We start from the raw sequence: 18,933 nt of genomic DNA on the forward strand, positions 1-18,933 counted from the left end.
CATATCACTGGGACGAGACTCAGCCAGTGTGTGTGGATGTACTCACGTGCACATGCTTGTCTGTGAATGACAGGTATTTCTAAGTAGATGTCAGCTGTCACATGCTGTATCCTGTTTAGTTGTCCCAAAGAAAGCACTGGGGATGGGGTGGATCACAATACCAAGGTAGTGGGACATGCACCTCAGATGATAATCTATGTATGCATGACTATTCATACACTATTGGTGATCCAAAAGGTCTTCCATCATCTGTAGACGAGGAAGGAGCAAATATCAGTATCTTATCAGAGGAGGCATTTAAAAACACGAGCAATCAGCAACACTAATCTCATAGGGAAAGACCATCAACACCTTCATTTCTAACATTACTCAATGACTGACCGCAGTATCAGTATGTGTTCTCTGCAGGAAGTGAACCCACAACCATGGGGTTGCCAGCACCACACTCTTACCAACTGAGTCTCCAACCGTTCATCATTGAGGTAAATGGGGGGTTATTTCTTTACAGAAGCTATTACCCTCTGAGATGACAGAGAGAGGAAAATAAAGTGAGTTCTGCTTTGCCTCTCTGCTTCAGAGTAAATTCAGTTCCACCCTGCTGCTTCACACTACCTGCTGGGCAGCTATCATTTCGCCTGGCATCCGACCGCCGACCCAAAGATGATTTTAGACCATCTAAGACTCTGCACTGTCCTCATCTCCATTTCCTCTCAGTCTCTGTTTCATTCTCTATATGAGAGGCTCTCGGTCTTCGCTCTCCTTCGGTTTCTCTCTCTTTCTTTCTCTCTCCCGCTTACCTCATTCCATCCCTCCTCTCCTCTTTCTTAATTCCCATCTTCCTTCCTCTGCATCTCAAACTACTCTTCCCCGCTTTCATTCCCTCTCTCATGTCATATCACTGATGATAACATACAGTCTCAGTTTAACACGGATCCAGCCATTGAGTAGAGGTTGTAACCCTGATAGCCCTTAGTTCATCTTCCATAATAGATCAAAGGTTAAAACCAAACCTTCAGTTCCATCCGTAGGAGCCTCTACTGCAGTACTGCTTTGCTACACATGTACAGGCTTTGTGCTACATCATGGTCTTACGATCTAGTCTCCTGAGAACCAGACACAGACTCTCCACGATAAGTAACACAGATTCCTTCCTTTGATCGTGGATCTAATCAGTCATGGTCTAAGAGGAGAACACGTGGGACGTCTCTGGACTCCAGAACATTGTATACGTTCTTCTCTCCAACATGTTTTGCTATGTCAGCAGTGTTTTGCTATGTCAACAGTGTGTTGCAACAGTGAGGGGAAAAAGTATTTGATCCCCTGCTGATTTTGTACGTTTGCCCACTGACAAAGAAATGATAAGTCTATCATTTTAATGGTAGGTTTATTTGAACAGTGAGAGACAGAATAACAACAAAAAAATCCAGAAAAACGCATGTCAAAAATGTTATAAATTGATTTGCATTTTAATGAGGGAAATAAGTATTTGACCCCTCTGCAAAACATGACTTAGTACTTGGTGGCAAAAACTTTGTTGGCAATCACAGAGGTCAGACGTTTCTTGTAGTTGGCCACCAGGTTTGCACACATCTCAGGAGGGATTTTGTCCCACTCCTGGGAGCAAGAAATCTTTCTGATTGAGAGGGGGTCAAAAATGTTAAATTGATTTGCATTTTAATTAGGGAAATACGAATTTGACCCCCTCTCAATCAGAAAGATTTCTGGCTCCCAGGTGTCTTTTATACAGGTAACGAGCTGTGATTAGGAGCACACTCTTAAAGGGAGTGCTCCTAATCTCAGTTTGTTACCTGTATTAAAGACACCTGTCCACAGAAGCAATCAATCAATCAGATTCCAAACTCTCCACCATGGCCAAGACCAAAGAGCTCTCCAAGGATGTCAGGGACAAGATTGTAGACCTACAAAAGGCTGGAATGGGCTACTAGACCATTGCCAAGCAGCTTGGTGAGAAGGTGACAGATGATGCAATTATTCGCAAATGGAAGAAACACAAAATAACTGTCAATCTCCCTCGGCCTGGGGCTCCATGCAAGATCTCACCTCGTGGAGTTGCAATGATCATGAGAACGGTGAGGAATCAGCCCAGAACTACACAGGAGGATCTTGTCAATGATCTCAAGGCAGCTGGGACCATAGTCACCAAGAAAACAATTGGTAACACACTACGCCGTGAAGGACTGAAATTCTGCAGCGCCAGCAAGGTCCCCCTGCTCAAGAAAGCACATATACAGACCCGTCTGAAGTTTGCCAATGAACATCTGAATGATTCAGAGGAGAACTGGGTGAAAGTGTTGTGGTCAGATGAGACCAAAATCGAGCTCTTTGGCATCAACTCAACTCGCCGTGTTTGGAGGAGGAGGAATGCTGCCTATGACCCCAAGAACACCATCCCCACTGTCAAACATCGAGGTGGAAACATTATGCTTTGGGGGTGTTTTTCTGCTAAGGGGACAGGACAACTTCATCGCATCAAAGGGACGATGGACGGGGCCATGTACCGTCATATCTTGGGTGAGAACCTCCTTCCCTCAGCCAGGGCATTGAAAATGGGTCGTGGATGGCTATTCCAGCATGACAATGACCCAAAACACACGGCCAAGGCAACAAAGGAATGGCTCAAGAAGAAGCACATTAAGGTCCTGGATTGGCCTAGCCAGTCTCCAGACCTTAATCCCATAGAAAATCTGTGGAGGGAGCTGAAGGTTCGAGTTGCCAAACGTCAGCCTCAAAACCTTAATGACTTGGAGAAGATCTGCAAAGAGGAGTGGGACAAAATCCCTCCTGAGATGTGTGCAAACCTGGTGGCCAACTACAAGAAACGTCTGACCTCTGTGATTGCCAACAAGGGTTTTGCCACCAAGTACTAAGTCATGTTTTGCAGAGGGGTCAAATACTTATTTCCCTCATTAAAATGCAAATCAATTGATAACATTTTTGACATGTGTTTTTCTGGATTATTGTTGTTGTTATTCTGTCTCTCACTGTTCAAATAAACCTACCATTAAATGTATAGACTGATCATGTCTGTCAGTGGGCAAACGTACAAAATCAGCAGGGGATCAAATACTTTTTTCCCCTCACTGTATGTCAGCAGTGTGTTGCTATACAGGAGCTGTGAGGCACGGATTAGCTCACTAGAGCGTAAATGTAAATGTATATATATATTTGGTTGTAATTCTGTTGTGATCTACTCCTCATACTCCTGAGTGGCGCAGTGGTCTAAGGCACTGCATCGCAGTGCTAACTGTGCCACTAGAGATCCTGGTTCGAATCCAGGCTCTGTCGCAGCCGGCCACGACCGGGAGACTCATGGGTGGCGCACAATTGGCCCAGCGTCGTCCAGGGTAGGGGAGGGAATGGCCGGCAGGGATGTAGCTCAGTTGATAGAGCATGGCGTTTGCAACGCCAGGGTTGTGGGTTCGATTCCCACGGGGGGCCAGTATAAAAAAATATGTATTCACTAACTGTAAGTCGCTCTGGATAAGAGCGTCTGCTAAATGAATAAAATGTAAATGTAAAATCTAAACCACAATCAATAAAACATTGTTTTTATTTTTTGAAGATCACTAGAGCCTGCTAATTGGTTGATATGCATGGATGTGTGTATGTATGGACACAGGGGTCTCCCTCGTTTCCAACCAGGGGTTTCCAGATTAGAAGTGTGGAGTGAATGGTGGCAGATCACACGCTGCAGTAGCAGCAGCACCAGCCCACTCCTCTTCTCTGGTTGTAGGGAAACATGACCCGCCAAACCACGCTTCTTAACACCCACCCACTTATCCCGGAAGCCAGCCGCACCAATGTGTCGGAGGAAACACAGTTCAACTGACAACTGAGGTCAGCCTGCAGGCGCCCGGCCCGCCACAAGTCGTCACTAGAGCACGATGAACCAAGTAAAGCCCCGCCCCCCCCCCACCCCCGGCCAAACCATCCCCTAACCCGGAAGACCCTGGGCCAATTGTGCGCCGTGCTATGGGACTCCCGATCACAGCCGGTTGTGATACAGCCCGGGATCGAACCCGGGTCAGTAGTGATGCAGTGCCTTAGACTGCTGCACCACTCGGGAGGCCCTGAACAATGGAATTATATTCAGCTGATCCACATTAGCTTACTTGGCGACTCATGATTCAACACAGGCCCAATTCATTGCTCTACCAAGGATTGGAATTTACATGGGGGGGGGAAGAGAGCAGAAAGCGATTAACATTTCCCCCCATGCTGTGTTATTAATGTCCCCTAGTGCTGTCAAACACACACACACAGTACTGTCACAGTATCCAGCTGTAATTTATTGTAGATTGAGTGTCTTGCTGCCGTTTGCAGCCTCGGCCGGGCAGGCCATCCTCAATACTGCTGAATTTAGAACCCTTGCTGGACTCAGCGAGGGGATTAAAGTGATTCACATCTAATCAGGCCTGATATCATTTCACAGGATTGTATGACCTGTCACTGTATTAATGCTACAATAGCGACAGAGGGTAGTATAGTGAGATGAGATGAGATGAAAGACAAGTAGAACAAGAATACTTGGTTAATCTAGTTGTGAAATATTGAGTGTTGCCAAATTTTTCAATACTATTAAATTATTTCACTCATACAGCGCAGTTGTCTTCCACAGCGCACACACATGTACAAACACACACAGAGGGAGGAAGAGGAACAGAAAGGTCTACATTTCATACAACACAACAGCCTGCACTGAAACACAGGCTGTCTCCCAAATGGTACCCTATACCCTATACAGTGAGGGAAAAAAGTATTTGATCCCCTGCTGATTTTGTACGTTTGCCCACTGACAAAGACATGATCAGTCTATAATTTTAATGGTAGGTTTATTTGAACAGTGAGAGACAGAATAACAACGACAAAATCCAGAAAAACTGTCAAAAATTGTATAAATTGATTTGCATTTTAATGAGGGAAATAAGTATTTGACCCCTCTGCAAAACATGACTTAGTACTTGGTGGCAAAACCCTTGTTGGCAATCAGAGGTCAGACGTTTCTTGTAGTTGGCCACCAGGTTTGCACACATCTCAGGAGGGATTTTGTCCCACTCCTCTTTGCAGATCTTCTCCAAGTCATTAAGGTTTCGAGGCTGACGTTTGGCAACTCGAACCTTCAGCTCCCTCCACCGATTTTCTATGGGATTAAGGTCTGGAGACTGGCTAGGCCACTCCAGGACCTTAATGTGCTTCTTCTTGAGCCATTCCTTTGTTGCCTTGGCCGTGTGTTTTGGGTCATTGTCATGCTGGAATACCCATCCACGACCCATTTTCAATGCCCTGGCTGAGGGAAGGAGGTTCTCACCCAAGATTTGACGGTACATGGCCCCGTCCATCGTCCCTTTGATGCGGTGAAGTTGTCCTGTCCCCTTAGCAGAAAAACACCCCCAAAGCATAATGTTTCCACCTCCATGTTTGACGGTGGGGATGGTGTTCTTGGGGTCATAGGCAGCATTCCTCCTCCTTCAAACATGTCGAGTTGAGTTGATGCCAAAGAGCTCAATTTTGGTCTCATCTGACCACAACACTTTCACCCAGTTCTCCTCTGAATCATTCAGATGTTCATTGGCAAACTTCAGACGGGCCTGTATATGTGCTTTCCTGAGCAGGGGGACCTTGCGGGCGCTGCAGGATTTCAGTCCTTCACGGCGTAGTGTGTTACCAATTGTTTTCTTGGTGACTATGGTCCCAGCTGCCTTGAGATCATTGACAAGATCCTCCCGTGTAGTTCTGGGCTGATTCCTCACCGTTCTCATGATCATTGCAACTCCACGAGGTGAGATCTTGCATGGAGCCCCAGGCCGAGGGAGATTGACAGTTATTTTGTGTTTCTTCCATTTGCGAATAATCGCACCAACTGTTGTCACCTTCTCACCAAGCTCCTTGGCGATGGACTTGTAGCCCATTCCAGCATTGTGTAGGTCTACAATCTTGTCCCTGACATCCTTGGGGAGCTCTTTGGTCTTGGCCATGGTGGAGAGTTTGGAATCTGATTGATTGATTGCTTCTGTGGACAGGTGTATTTTATACAGGTAACAAGCTGAGATTAGGAGCACTCCCGTTACCTGTATAAAAGTCACCTGGGAGCCAGAAATCTTTCTGATTGAGAGGGGGTCAAATACTTATTTCCCTCATTAAAATGCAAATCAATTTATAACATTTTTGACATGCGTTTTTCTGGATTTTTTTGTTGTTATTCTCGCTCACTGTTCAGATAAACCTACCATTAAAATTATAGACTGATCATTTCTTTGTCAGTGGGCAAACGTACAAAATCAGCAGGGGATCAAATACTTTTTTCCCTCACTGTATAGTGCACTACTTTTTACCAGGGCCCAGGTGCCTCAAGGCAAAACAACACAACAAGTTCAGTGGCATTTCAGAGACCGACTATGACACTTATAAATTATTGTGTCTTTCCTGGAAATTACAGCAATTCACAATAGTTTCCTTCCCTATGGGCCTTGGTTAAAAGTAGTGCACTAAACAGGGAATAGGGTGTGGGTGTCATTTGGAATGCCGTCTGAGAGTGCATAGTGGAGGATGATGAAAGGATTTTTTGGTTTGTTGTTGTCCTCACTCAATTACATCCCATCTCTCTCTCTGGTGCTGGGACAAGACACCCCACAGTGTAGCACTGTGCTCTCAACCTCTCTCACTGTCTGTACTGATCTATACACACTATCGACACCATGCCTGATGATCTAGGCACACTCAATATATGCTGTCAAAGAGCCACAATCTCTGATGCCGAGCCAAAACACCTCCATGATGCTCTCAACCCCTCTCTCTGTCAGTGCTTATCTAGGTGCACTCTATCTACGCCATGCCTGCTGATCTATGTTCACAATATCTACGCTGCCTTAGATCTGACAAACGTATTCTGCATGTGAAAAGGGCCGGAAGCTTATCAGAGCTCTAAAATAAGACAACAAAGAATGTTGGTGAGGGGGTCTTTCTTGACAAAGCTGTAAATATGAACCAAATGAGAGCAGTACATGAAATATCTCAATCTAAAAACATAAACATACTTTAAATAAATAATAATTAAATAAACAGCTGTTAAAGGGAAAGAATGCATTGAGCTTCTCTGTGACAGTCCAAACAAGGGCAATATCCAGGACTGGTACAGTAGGCTACAGTAATAATTCCCTGACATCACCCACACAGTAATCTCCTGAATAGGATCATCTTTAATGGAGTATTTGGCTGCACTGTCACCAACAAACAGCCGCCTCTTCAGTCCTCCCAAAAAGAAATAGTTAAGGCCACATTGTAAAGTGGAAACAGAACCCATTGGCCTTCTTCAAATACTTTAGAAATGTATCCTTCTGCGAAACAGCATCCAACTGATTTGATGATCAAGCTGGCAAACAACAGACACACACTGAACCCAACACCATCATTACCACATCCTGGCCTGAATCACTGAGTCTTCATAATGAGCTTCGCTTTGACAACCAAACTGCCCCCCCCCACCTGCGTGCCCACCGATCTACCCAGCCATCCTGCATTTTTTATTTGGCTGGCATTGACTGCATGGGGGACTGAGGTTTGTGTGAATGCACTGAACGTTTTCTGTTAATTAAAAATGAAGTGGAGGAAAATAACAGGTGCAGGCAGGGACTTAGCCACACAGCCCTGGCCCGCTGCTGTGGAACCAGCACAGAGAGAGAGGGAGAGAGAGGGCATGTTTCCCATGACAATAAAGCCCTTAAATTTAAATTGAATTGAGACGGGTGATGAGGAGTAGGATATAAAGAGAGAAAGTGGGAAGAATTGGTAGAGGGGGAATGCAGATTGAACTGATTCAAAGAGAGAGAGAGAACTGATTCAAAGAGAGAGAGAACTGATTCAAAGAGAGAGAGAGAACGAGAGAGAGAGAACGAGAGAGAGAGACCTAAGGATAGGTCAGCTCTGTTTGTTTTTATTCCAACAGTGTGCTACTGTGTGAGTGCATTTCGGTGCCACTACACACTCTCCTAAAAATAATGAGTGTGTGATCCTCTCCCACAGGTGCGTCTCATTAGCAGTCTGTCTGGTCAACATTCTAAACTGATCAAAGATAGAAAACACCATATGGCTCTGGTCAAAAGTAGTGCACTATGTAGGGAATAGGGTGCCATTTGGGACATGCCCACTGTCTCCAATGCTGATCAGACTGATTCAAAAGTATGACTTCACAATGTGACGTTAATAAGGGGAAGTTAGTTGAGCATAAAATTGTATTCACTGTTGATTTGGCTTCCGCAATCAGAGAGACTAAATCCGATCAATTATGCATAATGTGCAGAACGACTGCAATTTCAACCATGCAGTGGCATCTAATTTATTTTTATAACAAGAATGGGTAAGATGGTGGCTTGACTGGTAAGCTGCTACACAATGATGGCGGTTACGTCCCAAATAACACCCTATTTCTATATAGTACTATACGTCTTGGTCAAAAGTAGTGCACTACATAGGGAATAGGGTGCCATTTGAGACGTAGCCAGACTCATCGGATGTGTCTATCTGAGTTTGATCCAGGTTGATAGAGTAATATCAGCAATCATAGCTCATCACCCCTATAATGGAGTTCTCATTGAACATCTTACCAAATTAACATTTTGACCAGTTTGTGTGACTGTGAAACCTGGGTGGAAAAGGAGAGTTTGAGACATTTAAGGGAGTTAGAGACAAAGGGGAAACATAAGCATTTCACTGCACCTGCGATAACATCTGCAAAATATGTGTAAGCGACCAATACAATTTGATTTGCCTCTTTCAGTGTCCGTTTGCTCTGCGGTAAGATTTCAAATTGAACATGGGCTACTAATTGAGTGCAAATTGACTGTTTCATCATCACAATGGCCATATGAAGAGGAGGCCAGGGGATAATGCATGTTTGCTCAACCGTGATTCACGGAACAGAAGAAGAAGACTATACCAGGAATATAGAAAGCAGAAGAATCAAGGATGAAGTCTATTTACAGTTGGGAGATTAGATTTGATCAAATGTGAAACAGCTGTCGGTCGTACACAATCCAATGCAAGTGATGAATACTGTAGGTCTTCTTTTTGAAATAGAATACATACTTAATATTCATGTATGTTGTTGTGTTTGTGTGTGTGTGAAGCATATTTGTGTGCATGTTCTTATGTTCTGCCTCTGATTATGGTTTTCCATTGTTGCATTAATATTCAACTTTCTGCCCCTCAAAGGAGGGTCAACATTCATTTTAGTAATTTGGCTTATTAAACAGTGTCATTGGTGATTCTTCATAGATTAACCTGAAAAATACTATTTTAACTTGTTTTCTGGCATTTTTCATTTATTTCTGTTCAAAGATGTGTCACAACTCCGTAGGTGGAGGATTGTGTCACATGTGTGGTAGTGCAAGACCAAGAGTCAGACCAAGAGTCAGACAAGGCAGTTCAGTTCTCAAATGGGGATTTATTTAACTCAACTCAAAAGTCTCGACAGGTAGCTTGGGGAACCTTCAGGTCCCAAAAGACGTTCTTACTCAAAAAAACATGTCAAACCTTCAAAATCAACTACTGGCCCCTTTAAAGGTAGACTCAGCGATATGAACTAGATGCAGAACATAAACAGCATAAAGCACGTGTCAAACATTCCACAGAGGGTCGAGTAGCTGCGGGTTTTCGCTCCTCCCTTGTACTTGATTGATGAAATAAGGTCACTAATTAGTCATGAACTCACCTCACCTGGTTATCTGTCTTAATTGAAAGGAAAACCCCAAAACCAACAGACACTAGGCCCTCAATGGAATGAGTTTGACACCCCTGGCATAGTGTCAGCAACAACTAAATGTTGAAGCGCAAGGTTCAACTTCTCTGCTGTTTTGGTGCCCTGGCTAACACGTTGTGAACAGCTCTTGAAGCAAACTCGTGCACAGGCGCAGATACTGTGTTTATGTGTGAGAGCGAAGTCTTGCATTTTGCTCATCTCAATATCTGCGGTGCTGCTCGTGACCACGTCATTTCACAGTCTACTGTAGTGTTTAAACAGTTTATGACTTTGTTGATGTTTGCAAATGGTGTGTTAGAAGAAGTCTGTTAGGTGGCCTCCTGGGATTGGTTTATGGGAAAACACCCATATGATGTTACATAGGGCATAGGATATAAATACCAAGGTTAAAACAAAGGAGGACAGAACAACATATTATTTTGAGTCCGTTCTCCAGATGCCTGCAGATGTCTGTCAATTTACACTGAAATCTTGTGATATAAATAAACCTTTATAATCAAAGTACAGTGTAAGCGGACTCCTTGGTCTCACAGCATAATTAGCATCATATTATTTAGATACCACAGAATGGCGACGAGGAACGTTTGGGGCGTGATGCGTCTCTCCAGTGTTCCATTCATGAGCTGCGAAGTGACTCCCGCTCAAGACGCCGGCTCATAAGGTGAGATTTCTCACAATTTTGTGCGCTGGTTGGTTCGCTTGCTTATGGGTGTGTGCGCTGGAGAAATGTACCGTTTAAAAGACTTATGTGTGCAATTTTGCTGTTATTTGCTGTGGGATAGGAGTCCGTTCTAAAATTCTAAATTTGTTTGCGCTGGTAACAACGCAAACAGGGGGGAGTGTCTATAACTATTGAAGGAATAAGGCCAAGGAAAATGTATACAAATTAGGACATTGCGGATCTATGGAAGCCCTCAAACGAGGCGATCATTAGGATGGGCCGAAAATCCTAAAAGCGCATTAGGTGAATTTAGGTAAGTCCCGGGGACTTGGGGTTGTGGTATATATATTCGGTTGCAAGTTACCGCTCAACTTATAGTTGACGAAGTATATGTTTGATGTAACCGCTCATTGAATGTCCGCGAACTCGTGGTAATGGAAATATACGGCGCAATGGAGGTAGCATACTGCCTTAGGGGTCCATAGGAATGGGAAAAGCCTCTTAAACTGTGTATGTGTGTGTGGGAGAGAGAAAAATGGTGGAGTGGAGACGTCTCTGTTGTGTCTGAGCTGTGTGTCGACTCATGTTGGGATGGGATTTGTGTTGGAGATCTTGTGAGTCTCCGTGGGTGAGAACGTTGGTGGTTGTTAACTATATGTGAGCCCCCTGGAAGGACGTTAAGGTTAAAAAATGTTATGACTCTCTATAAAAAGAGAACGTTAACTAACTATTAGAATATCATGAGCCTACAGGGAGGAGTTTTTAATAGTGTATAGAGATGTTTTGTAATGGATAAGAAAATAACTATAAATCTGCAGATTAGGATAAGTGACGTTAAGAAACTTCAAAGTAGGATTTGTGTTTTATGTTGGTTTGTGAGTTCTGTTAAGTGTTACTGTTTGTCTATGAGGGGAAAGAGAGGAAGTACAGCGGGACTGTCTACTTTCTGTTGTCTAGCTGGGAGAGAGCTGGGAGAGAGCTCCCTCCACTCTGAAATCGCACTGGTGAATGTACTACACATGCGTGTGATTTTATGAGTTTAGAGTTACGTAGAGCAAATATGCCACTCCCCTGCCTGCACTGAGCTGCTGGGAGACGCAGACTCAGAGCAGACAGAGAAGAAAGGAGAAAGATTTAGACACTAATAGTGTATTTTGTGTTAAATTGGCTGTTGTTTAACGATGAAACTGTTTTCTTGAGACCTATCGAATTGATAAACTAGAGATATGTTGACGGATTAAAAATAAATAAAATAAAATGTTATTGAGCTATTTATACTATTCCTGAGTTAAGTTGTTTGCTTATTTCTTAGCGCGAATGTGAACAGAGGAATATTGAATGGTTGAAATAACCCAGTGAGTGCATAAACTACTAAATTCTTGTCTGTTTCTTTGTTCTTCTGTGATATGAGAGACGATAAGAAGGAGGAGACAGAGAGAGAGAGGAAGTGCTGACGAGTGCATCATGCGACAGAGTGTGCTGCAACGGATCAAGTCAAATCAAGGCTAGTACTGTTCTATTCACAAAACTTACCTTCCCATAGAGGATATTTTGGGTGCCTAGCATATTTGATGTTATGACAATTTGACAAGGACTTGGCAACAGACTGATCAATTGATGTAATTAAAAATTGCATTTTGGAGTTTTTGTGCATGAGTGGGTTTGATTATAGTTGAGGGGGAAATCGAGTACCGACATTATTCTGTAAAATTAAGGTAATTGGGTGCTTATTAGGCAATTGATTTGTGAGTGCTGTAGTGTTGCTGGATTAGAGGTCTTTATTTTTTGGGTTGCTCTGAAGTTTACTACTTTCATTTATTTTCTGATGGGATTTGGTAAGATTGCCACTAATCAATAATTTGGTAAAATAAAATAAAATGAATAAATAAATAAGTAAATTGATGAATAAATTAATTTATTAATTAATTAATTTGGGGAAAAAATAGGAAAAAAAAGAGGGAAACTATAAGCTACATAGTCTAAAATAATAAAATAATGTACAATAAAGGAATATAAAAGAGTTGTTACAAGGGGGAAAAAGGACATAAAAACTATGAAAGTAATTACTCCTGTTGATGTAGTAGAAAATAGTAATCCTTTAGTTAATGGTATTGCAAGGTTATCTGGAAAAGGGAATAAACGTTGGCCTGACATTGAACAACCATGGCCAGTGAAAGGGATTTTTAACCCTGACGTCATCAACATGATGAAAGTGATTGAATAATAGAGAGAGGAGAAGCAGAAACGACCATAAAGATGAATCCAAAACTCCAAAAGTAGGAAGAAAACGAGATGTCTGGAAACTAAGGGTGGAGTGAGGTTCAGGAAGATGGAACTTGAAGATGAAGAAGAAGATGATGATGATCAGAGTGATTGAGAAGAGATCATGGGTGGATATGACTCTGTGATCAGAAGGAAGTTGGCAAGAGAGGAAAGAAGGGATTGAACCAGAAATTGAAGGACTTTCAAAAGCAGGTGTTTTGAAGACAATAGAAAAAATCCTTAGAGTAGGAATCAATTGTTGTCTTGGGAGAAACTGTCGTGTATGAAGATTATGACGTTGTTAATGTTTTAAGTGGAACCAGAGAGGACGTTAATTTTAGTATCAAGAGGGAATGTTTTAGTGTAACGCCACATACAACAGACAGGAAGTGTGTTGTAGACAGGGGAGACTGGTGATTGGCCAGAAGAGGGAGCACCCCCCTTTTTGCATTGTTTATAAGTAGGGGCTAAACGAAGAAGAAGTCAGAGCGGCCATTGCAATCTGGGACGCCGTTCTCCGGATGTCATGACATCTGTCACTTATGCTGAAGCTTGTGATATGAATAAACCTTATGATCCAAGTTCAGTATGAGCAGACTCCTTTGTTTATCAGCAATAATTGCCAGCATTCACCCGATACGACAAAACCATGAGGGGTTGATAGTAGCGCCTCTGGACCTATTAGGTCTGATGATTTAGGAAGCTAGGGGTTAGCTAATATTGCAAGGGGGGAGATTAGGAGAAAGATTATAAAGGAGCAGGGTTTTTGAGAACCATATTTGCTTGAATGGATTGACTATGTCATAGGAAGGTGGACAATCTGTCTGAAAAATAATGTTTACAGGGGGTGACTGTTATTCTTGGTTACATTCCTACACCAAGAGGGGAATAAGATGTCAAACTAAGCTAAAAGATGCTCAGTCGTTTGCCAAGTTCTTGTGTAAAGAAGTCATAAGCAGGTGGGGATTACCCGATCACATATCCTCAAATTGGTGGGAAAGGAATTTGTGGATAAATCAGTGAAATGGTTTTGGGAAAAATTAGGGAAAAAGTCAGACTAAAAAGTTAGGAAACCTAGGGTTGAAGGAACTCTAGGACAGTCAGCTCAGCTTCAATGTTAGTTAGTAGGGAGAGAGAACAGTGGTGAAGGGAAATTTAGAGTTCAGTGGGAAGATAGATATGGCAGGAGTTTAGATCTGTTAGGAGCAGTTGCATTGAGAAAGTATGCGTTGCTGAATGATAAGAGAAGATTGAGGGTGATTGTAGTCTCTGTGTACAATTCCCAGCAGGGTTATCAAGGTGATTATAAATGTAATTTTTATAATCCACAGTTTGAAAGTGAGGGATTAGAGTTGGGACTGAGAGTTAATGTAGTGACACTAGTGGTGATAGATGGAAATACAAGAAAATAGTTCAAAGCTTTAGGGAAAATGGATGAATCAACAACAATGACATCAACACTTCAGCCTATTATAACAACAGTGAGAAGCAATTCAACTCTTTCAACATTGACAGTTATTAAAGCTATAAATATATCACATTTGATTACAAGGGAGCCAATCGCTCCAGCACCAATTTTAGAGGAAAAGACTGTCATTAGGGTTAGGATGGGTGGTACAGCTCATCTTCCTTGTAGATGTGAGAGATGGAATGTGTAGAGGTGACGTTCCTCCCACATGGAGAGATAATTATGGAGAAGAAGTGTTGTTATGAGGATAAGAAGTAGAAGCTGTTTCACCTAGTGAAAGGAAGTATATTTTGTAAAATGATATGAAGTGGAAGAGGGTTATGAGTGATTGCTAACTTATTTTGAGTAATGTTAGAGGGAAAGATTAGGGAGAATACTATCATGGAGGTACAGGATGAGTTCTTTGATTTTAATGGAAGACAAGAAGATATATCTGATCAATACCGCTCGTTAGGGAAGAGAGAAACTAAATGGAAGGCATATGGATTTGATTCTTCTGTTTTGCAAATTAAAGATGGATGGGCAGGTAGGAATCTTTGGTTCAAGCAGTTAACTCATTCTGTAAGATCAGTGAGGAATCTTGAGGGTCCATGTCTGTTGAGAATTCCAGCACCAGGCACATGGGGTTCTATCTTAGAGACGGTGGCTAAACCTCTATCAAGTACGTGTCAATCTTATGCTTTATCATGGCTGTTGTATCAGCAACAATCATTAACAGATACAATAATGTCGTTGTCGAAACATTTGTTTAGGCCTAGGTTTAAGTGTTCTTGGTTAAATGAATTACCCTATGTGAATTTGTTAGATGGGAAGGAAAATCTGTTAACAGCGATTCCTGAAGCATTGGAGGTGAAACCAGTGAGGGCTAAAAGCCGTTTTTGTTGAAAATAAAACATATGATGGAAAGGGGATGTTTAGGGGAATATCAGATGGTGATGATTATATGATGACTTTGGGGTAAGCAGGAACATAAGGTTAGTAAGGAGAAATATAATGTAACTTTTGATGTTTCATTTAGTAAGGAGAGAAGTTTTTGCATGGTAAGGTGACTATTGGGAATTTTAGAGATATTTAGGGGTTTGTGGTGAGAAAGAATATATTCTTACCCTATGGATGGAAAGAATGTTGTTACATGTTGAAGTTGAAGTTTCCATATGAGGTTTTAAAATTAAAAGAAGGGAAGCTCGGGGAAAGAGATAAATCTGATTCTGAAAGAGAGAAGTTTCATAGTCTGGGAAGCCTACCATTGGAGGATAAGTCTAGGAGAGAAGTGGGGATTTTTTCCATGGTATGGTGTAAAATTTTGGGAAGATAACATAGATAATATTACCTATAATTTGAAGGGTTTTGCAAATGAAACGATAAGAGGGTTTAACCTTCTGTCAAGACTCAAAGGAGTATTGATGGATAGATATCAATTTTGAATATCCGATCATTTTTCACGTTTTTAAATATTATGGTGATTTTAGTATTTTGTGATGAATCCAAGGGGGGAAATGGAATGAGATTCATTTTATATATCATTTTATATATCATTTTTAGTTGATATTGATGTTTTAATTTGAATGTGTTGTTTTGCAAAAGATACTGTTTGGTCTTTTCTTTTCTTCCAGAAGCATATGGGGGAATGTGTAGAGGGGATTCAAATACTCAAACATGGACAATGTGAAGGGACAATATGAATGGACTGGAGGAAGTGGAACAAGGAAGGTGTGGAAATGTTCAGATTCCATCATCGACGATGCATTGGAAGTCGACACTGCTGAGGAGATGAAGTGTAGTGGACTACATTCCAGTGTCTGCAATGATATATAGACATATTTGCATGTGTAATACATAATTTGTGTCATATTCTTTCTGTATTAATTTTTGAAGAATGATATTTGCTGTTATTGGGTACATGTGGGGATCTCAGATGTTTTTGTTTATTTTGTGGATGCTTAGGGATATTGGGTCTAGGCAGGGATAGAGAGAATCCACAGGAGAGTCCGATGGGTCGACCAGCCTGAATGTGGACATTTTTGATTGTATTTTGTTTGCTGAGGCTTTCATGTGTATTCAAATTGCATCATAGTTTAAAATGCATTGATAAAGATGTATGAATTGATCTGGAGTACTTAAGTGGTTGCCTGGGGCAGAGGGGCCGTGAGAGAATTTTACTGTCTTGATTGATTGATGGATATTTGGAAAGAAAGCTGCCAGACAGGTTTTTCGCTCTCACACTCCATAAAGATTTGTTCATATTTCATAGAAATGTATTTACACTCCATAAAATTTGGTTTATTGTTAAAAGTTACTCAATAAGAGAAATTGTTATTTGTCATAATCCTATTCTTTTTGTTTTCGAGACTTAATAAGTCTCGAAGGGGGGAAATATGTCGTGTTTAAACAGTTTATGACTTTGTTGATGTTTGCAAATGGTGTGTTAGAAGAAGTCTGTTAGGTGGCCTCCTGGGATTGGTTTATGGGAAAACACCCATATTATGTTACATAGGGCATAGGATATAAATACCACGGTTAAAACAAAGGAGGACAGAACAACATATTATTTTGAGTCCGTTGTTCTCCAGATGCCTGCAGATGTCTGTCAATTTACGCTGAAATCTTGTGATATAAATAAACCTTTATAATCAAAGTACAGTGTAAGCGGACTCCTTGGTCTCACAGCATAATTAGCATCATATTATGTAGATACCACACTACCTTTAAGGCAATAATTTCAACTTAAATAACTGGGGAAGATAATATCTTATCCCGGGGCAGAGAGAGCTTCAAACCTTAGGCATATGGGGTGCTGGCTAGTGATGTTACGCTTGATACCGGAGCTCGGAGGCATGCATCGAAATCGCTAAGCAGCTAACTTTGAAGCAGTGTGCCGATGCGCATCACTTTATCAGAAGTACGTCATCAATGACGTCCGAAGCTTTGTTTGATCACATGCTTTTTCAAACTGTGTGTTGCAAAATGCGAGATCCCACTCATTTCGCTGTGGTTTCTTTGATGTCTGTGGAAACCAGGGCTATCGCTCAATACAAGCCATTTCGATCTACGGTGTCCACCGATCGATTTATAAGCAAAAATGTCAGTTGGAACCAGTACCAGACCCACGCAGGTACCCTAAACAGGGGACTTTACATCTAAGAGGTTTTAAAGTGAAAAATTTGAGTTAAAGCGTAATTGCCCTTTACAATATGACACAATTGACCCAGAATGGCACAATTATTTTGGACATTGACTATTATCCTCCCCAATAACCAAAATAATAATGTAAACAAAGTGGATAGCAGAGAACATCTACCATTTACCCTCATTTATTGGACAGACTAGAGCCTTAGATATGCAGTTTTAGAAACTGTTCTTCATCCTGTAAGCATTGTGTCAACACAGGAATTTTGATATTGCACAGGGCTGCAGTCCAGAAGGTTGTGGGTTCGCAGACCACCATGGACAAGAGTAGGGGTGGAAAGATATCCTTTATAGTAAAAGCATTGTATTAATCTATCATCGTATTTGCCGATCTGAGAAAAAATTTGCCTTTTATAAACATGTCATGCAACTCAACATAATTTTACTAGCAGAATATTTTTTAATACCACACAAATTTCTGAAATTACAGGCTAAGAATGGACATAGATATATGCCTGTGTGTTAATCTTATATCTCCAATGCCAAATCAGTGTGTATTGTGTGCAACGAAACTGTTCCTGTTTCAAATAAGCAGGCTAGCAGATACCCATAGACTTCTACTCATTGCGCTAATGCTAGTTATCTCTAACTTCCTTAATACTGGACACAGTACATAAAAATGGTATCCACGAGTTCATCTGACTCTGGGGAAGTAGATAAAAGGCATCATTGCCCAAATCCCGATGTATCTCTTTAACATTACCTATAATAACGCACATCAGCCAGCTGGAACAGTAATAATGGTCTGACTAGGCTATATTTTTAATAGCTAACGTTACATGGTTATTATAAGGACGTGCCTCGGGCGGAATCCTGCCGCTGGCATCTGTTTCCCTATCAACACAGCTTACCGCATTACCGCGGATCTCTCAATCAACCAGAACAGCGACTTACGTCTCTGAAGCGATTCCAGTGCTTGATCTTGCGGCTGTACTGTGAAATGGTGGACAGCCAATGCTCGTCTTCCATGAAATTCCCCGTTTTTTCAGGCTCTTTCCCGTTCTTAATTTCCGACTGCAAGGTGGATCCCACCACCATCATCACCGGGACGAGAAGGACCACCAATCCCGTCATTCCCACCATGGTAAGCGCTTAGAAAAGGCGCGCGGCACTCGCTCTAGCTTCCCTTATGGACGAGAAGACGAGGATGCGACTAGAGTGAAATGTGACCTGTTTACGCAGATGCGCCTTCCTACTACTGCTGTCGCGAAAGAGAGAGGGGAGGAGTGGGGGGAAATGACGCTGTCATGTGTTACGAAATGTATAGCACCTGGCGAGGTTACTCTCATTGCTCCCATTGAATAGGACCTATATATGGACATTACTCATGCTTCAATTGATAAAGGGTGGATGGTGTAATCATATCTTACCTAATTTAACTGATTAATTGTATGATATTAATATACCACTGTCTTAAAGAAAGCAATACATCATGCAGTTAAAACGTCCTATTGTGACCACTCATTTGACATTTGAGTCGTTTAGCAGATACTCTTATCCAGAGCGATTTACAGTTAGAGCATTCATCTGAAGATAACCACATCACAGTCGTAGTAAGCACATTTTTCCTCAATAAAGAAG

The 18,933-nt window shown here is 41.8% G+C and overlaps 1 protein-coding gene across 2 annotated transcripts in view; it reads right to left on the bottom strand.

Moving 5' to 3' along the window:
• LOC121574125 (testican-2-like) overlaps positions 1–18,559 on the bottom strand; it is a 73,253-nt gene extending 54,694 nt beyond the window's left edge. For both annotated transcript variants that reach the window (XM_041886745.1, XM_041886736.1), the window contains exon 1: positions 18,247–18,559. In XM_041886745.1, the coding sequence (XP_041742679.1) occupies positions 18,247–18,435 (189 nt within the window). In that variant the 5' untranslated portion in view covers positions 18,436–18,559. The remainder of the gene's footprint in view (positions 1–18,246) is intronic.
• Between the last annotated feature and the right edge of the window lie 374 nt (positions 18,560–18,933).

The sequence above is a fragment of the Coregonus clupeaformis genome, chromosome 1 (genome assembly GCF_020615455.1).
Source record: "Coregonus clupeaformis isolate EN_2021a chromosome 1, ASM2061545v1, whole genome shotgun sequence".
NCBI lineage: Eukaryota > Metazoa > Chordata > Actinopteri > Salmoniformes > Salmonidae > Coregonus > Coregonus clupeaformis.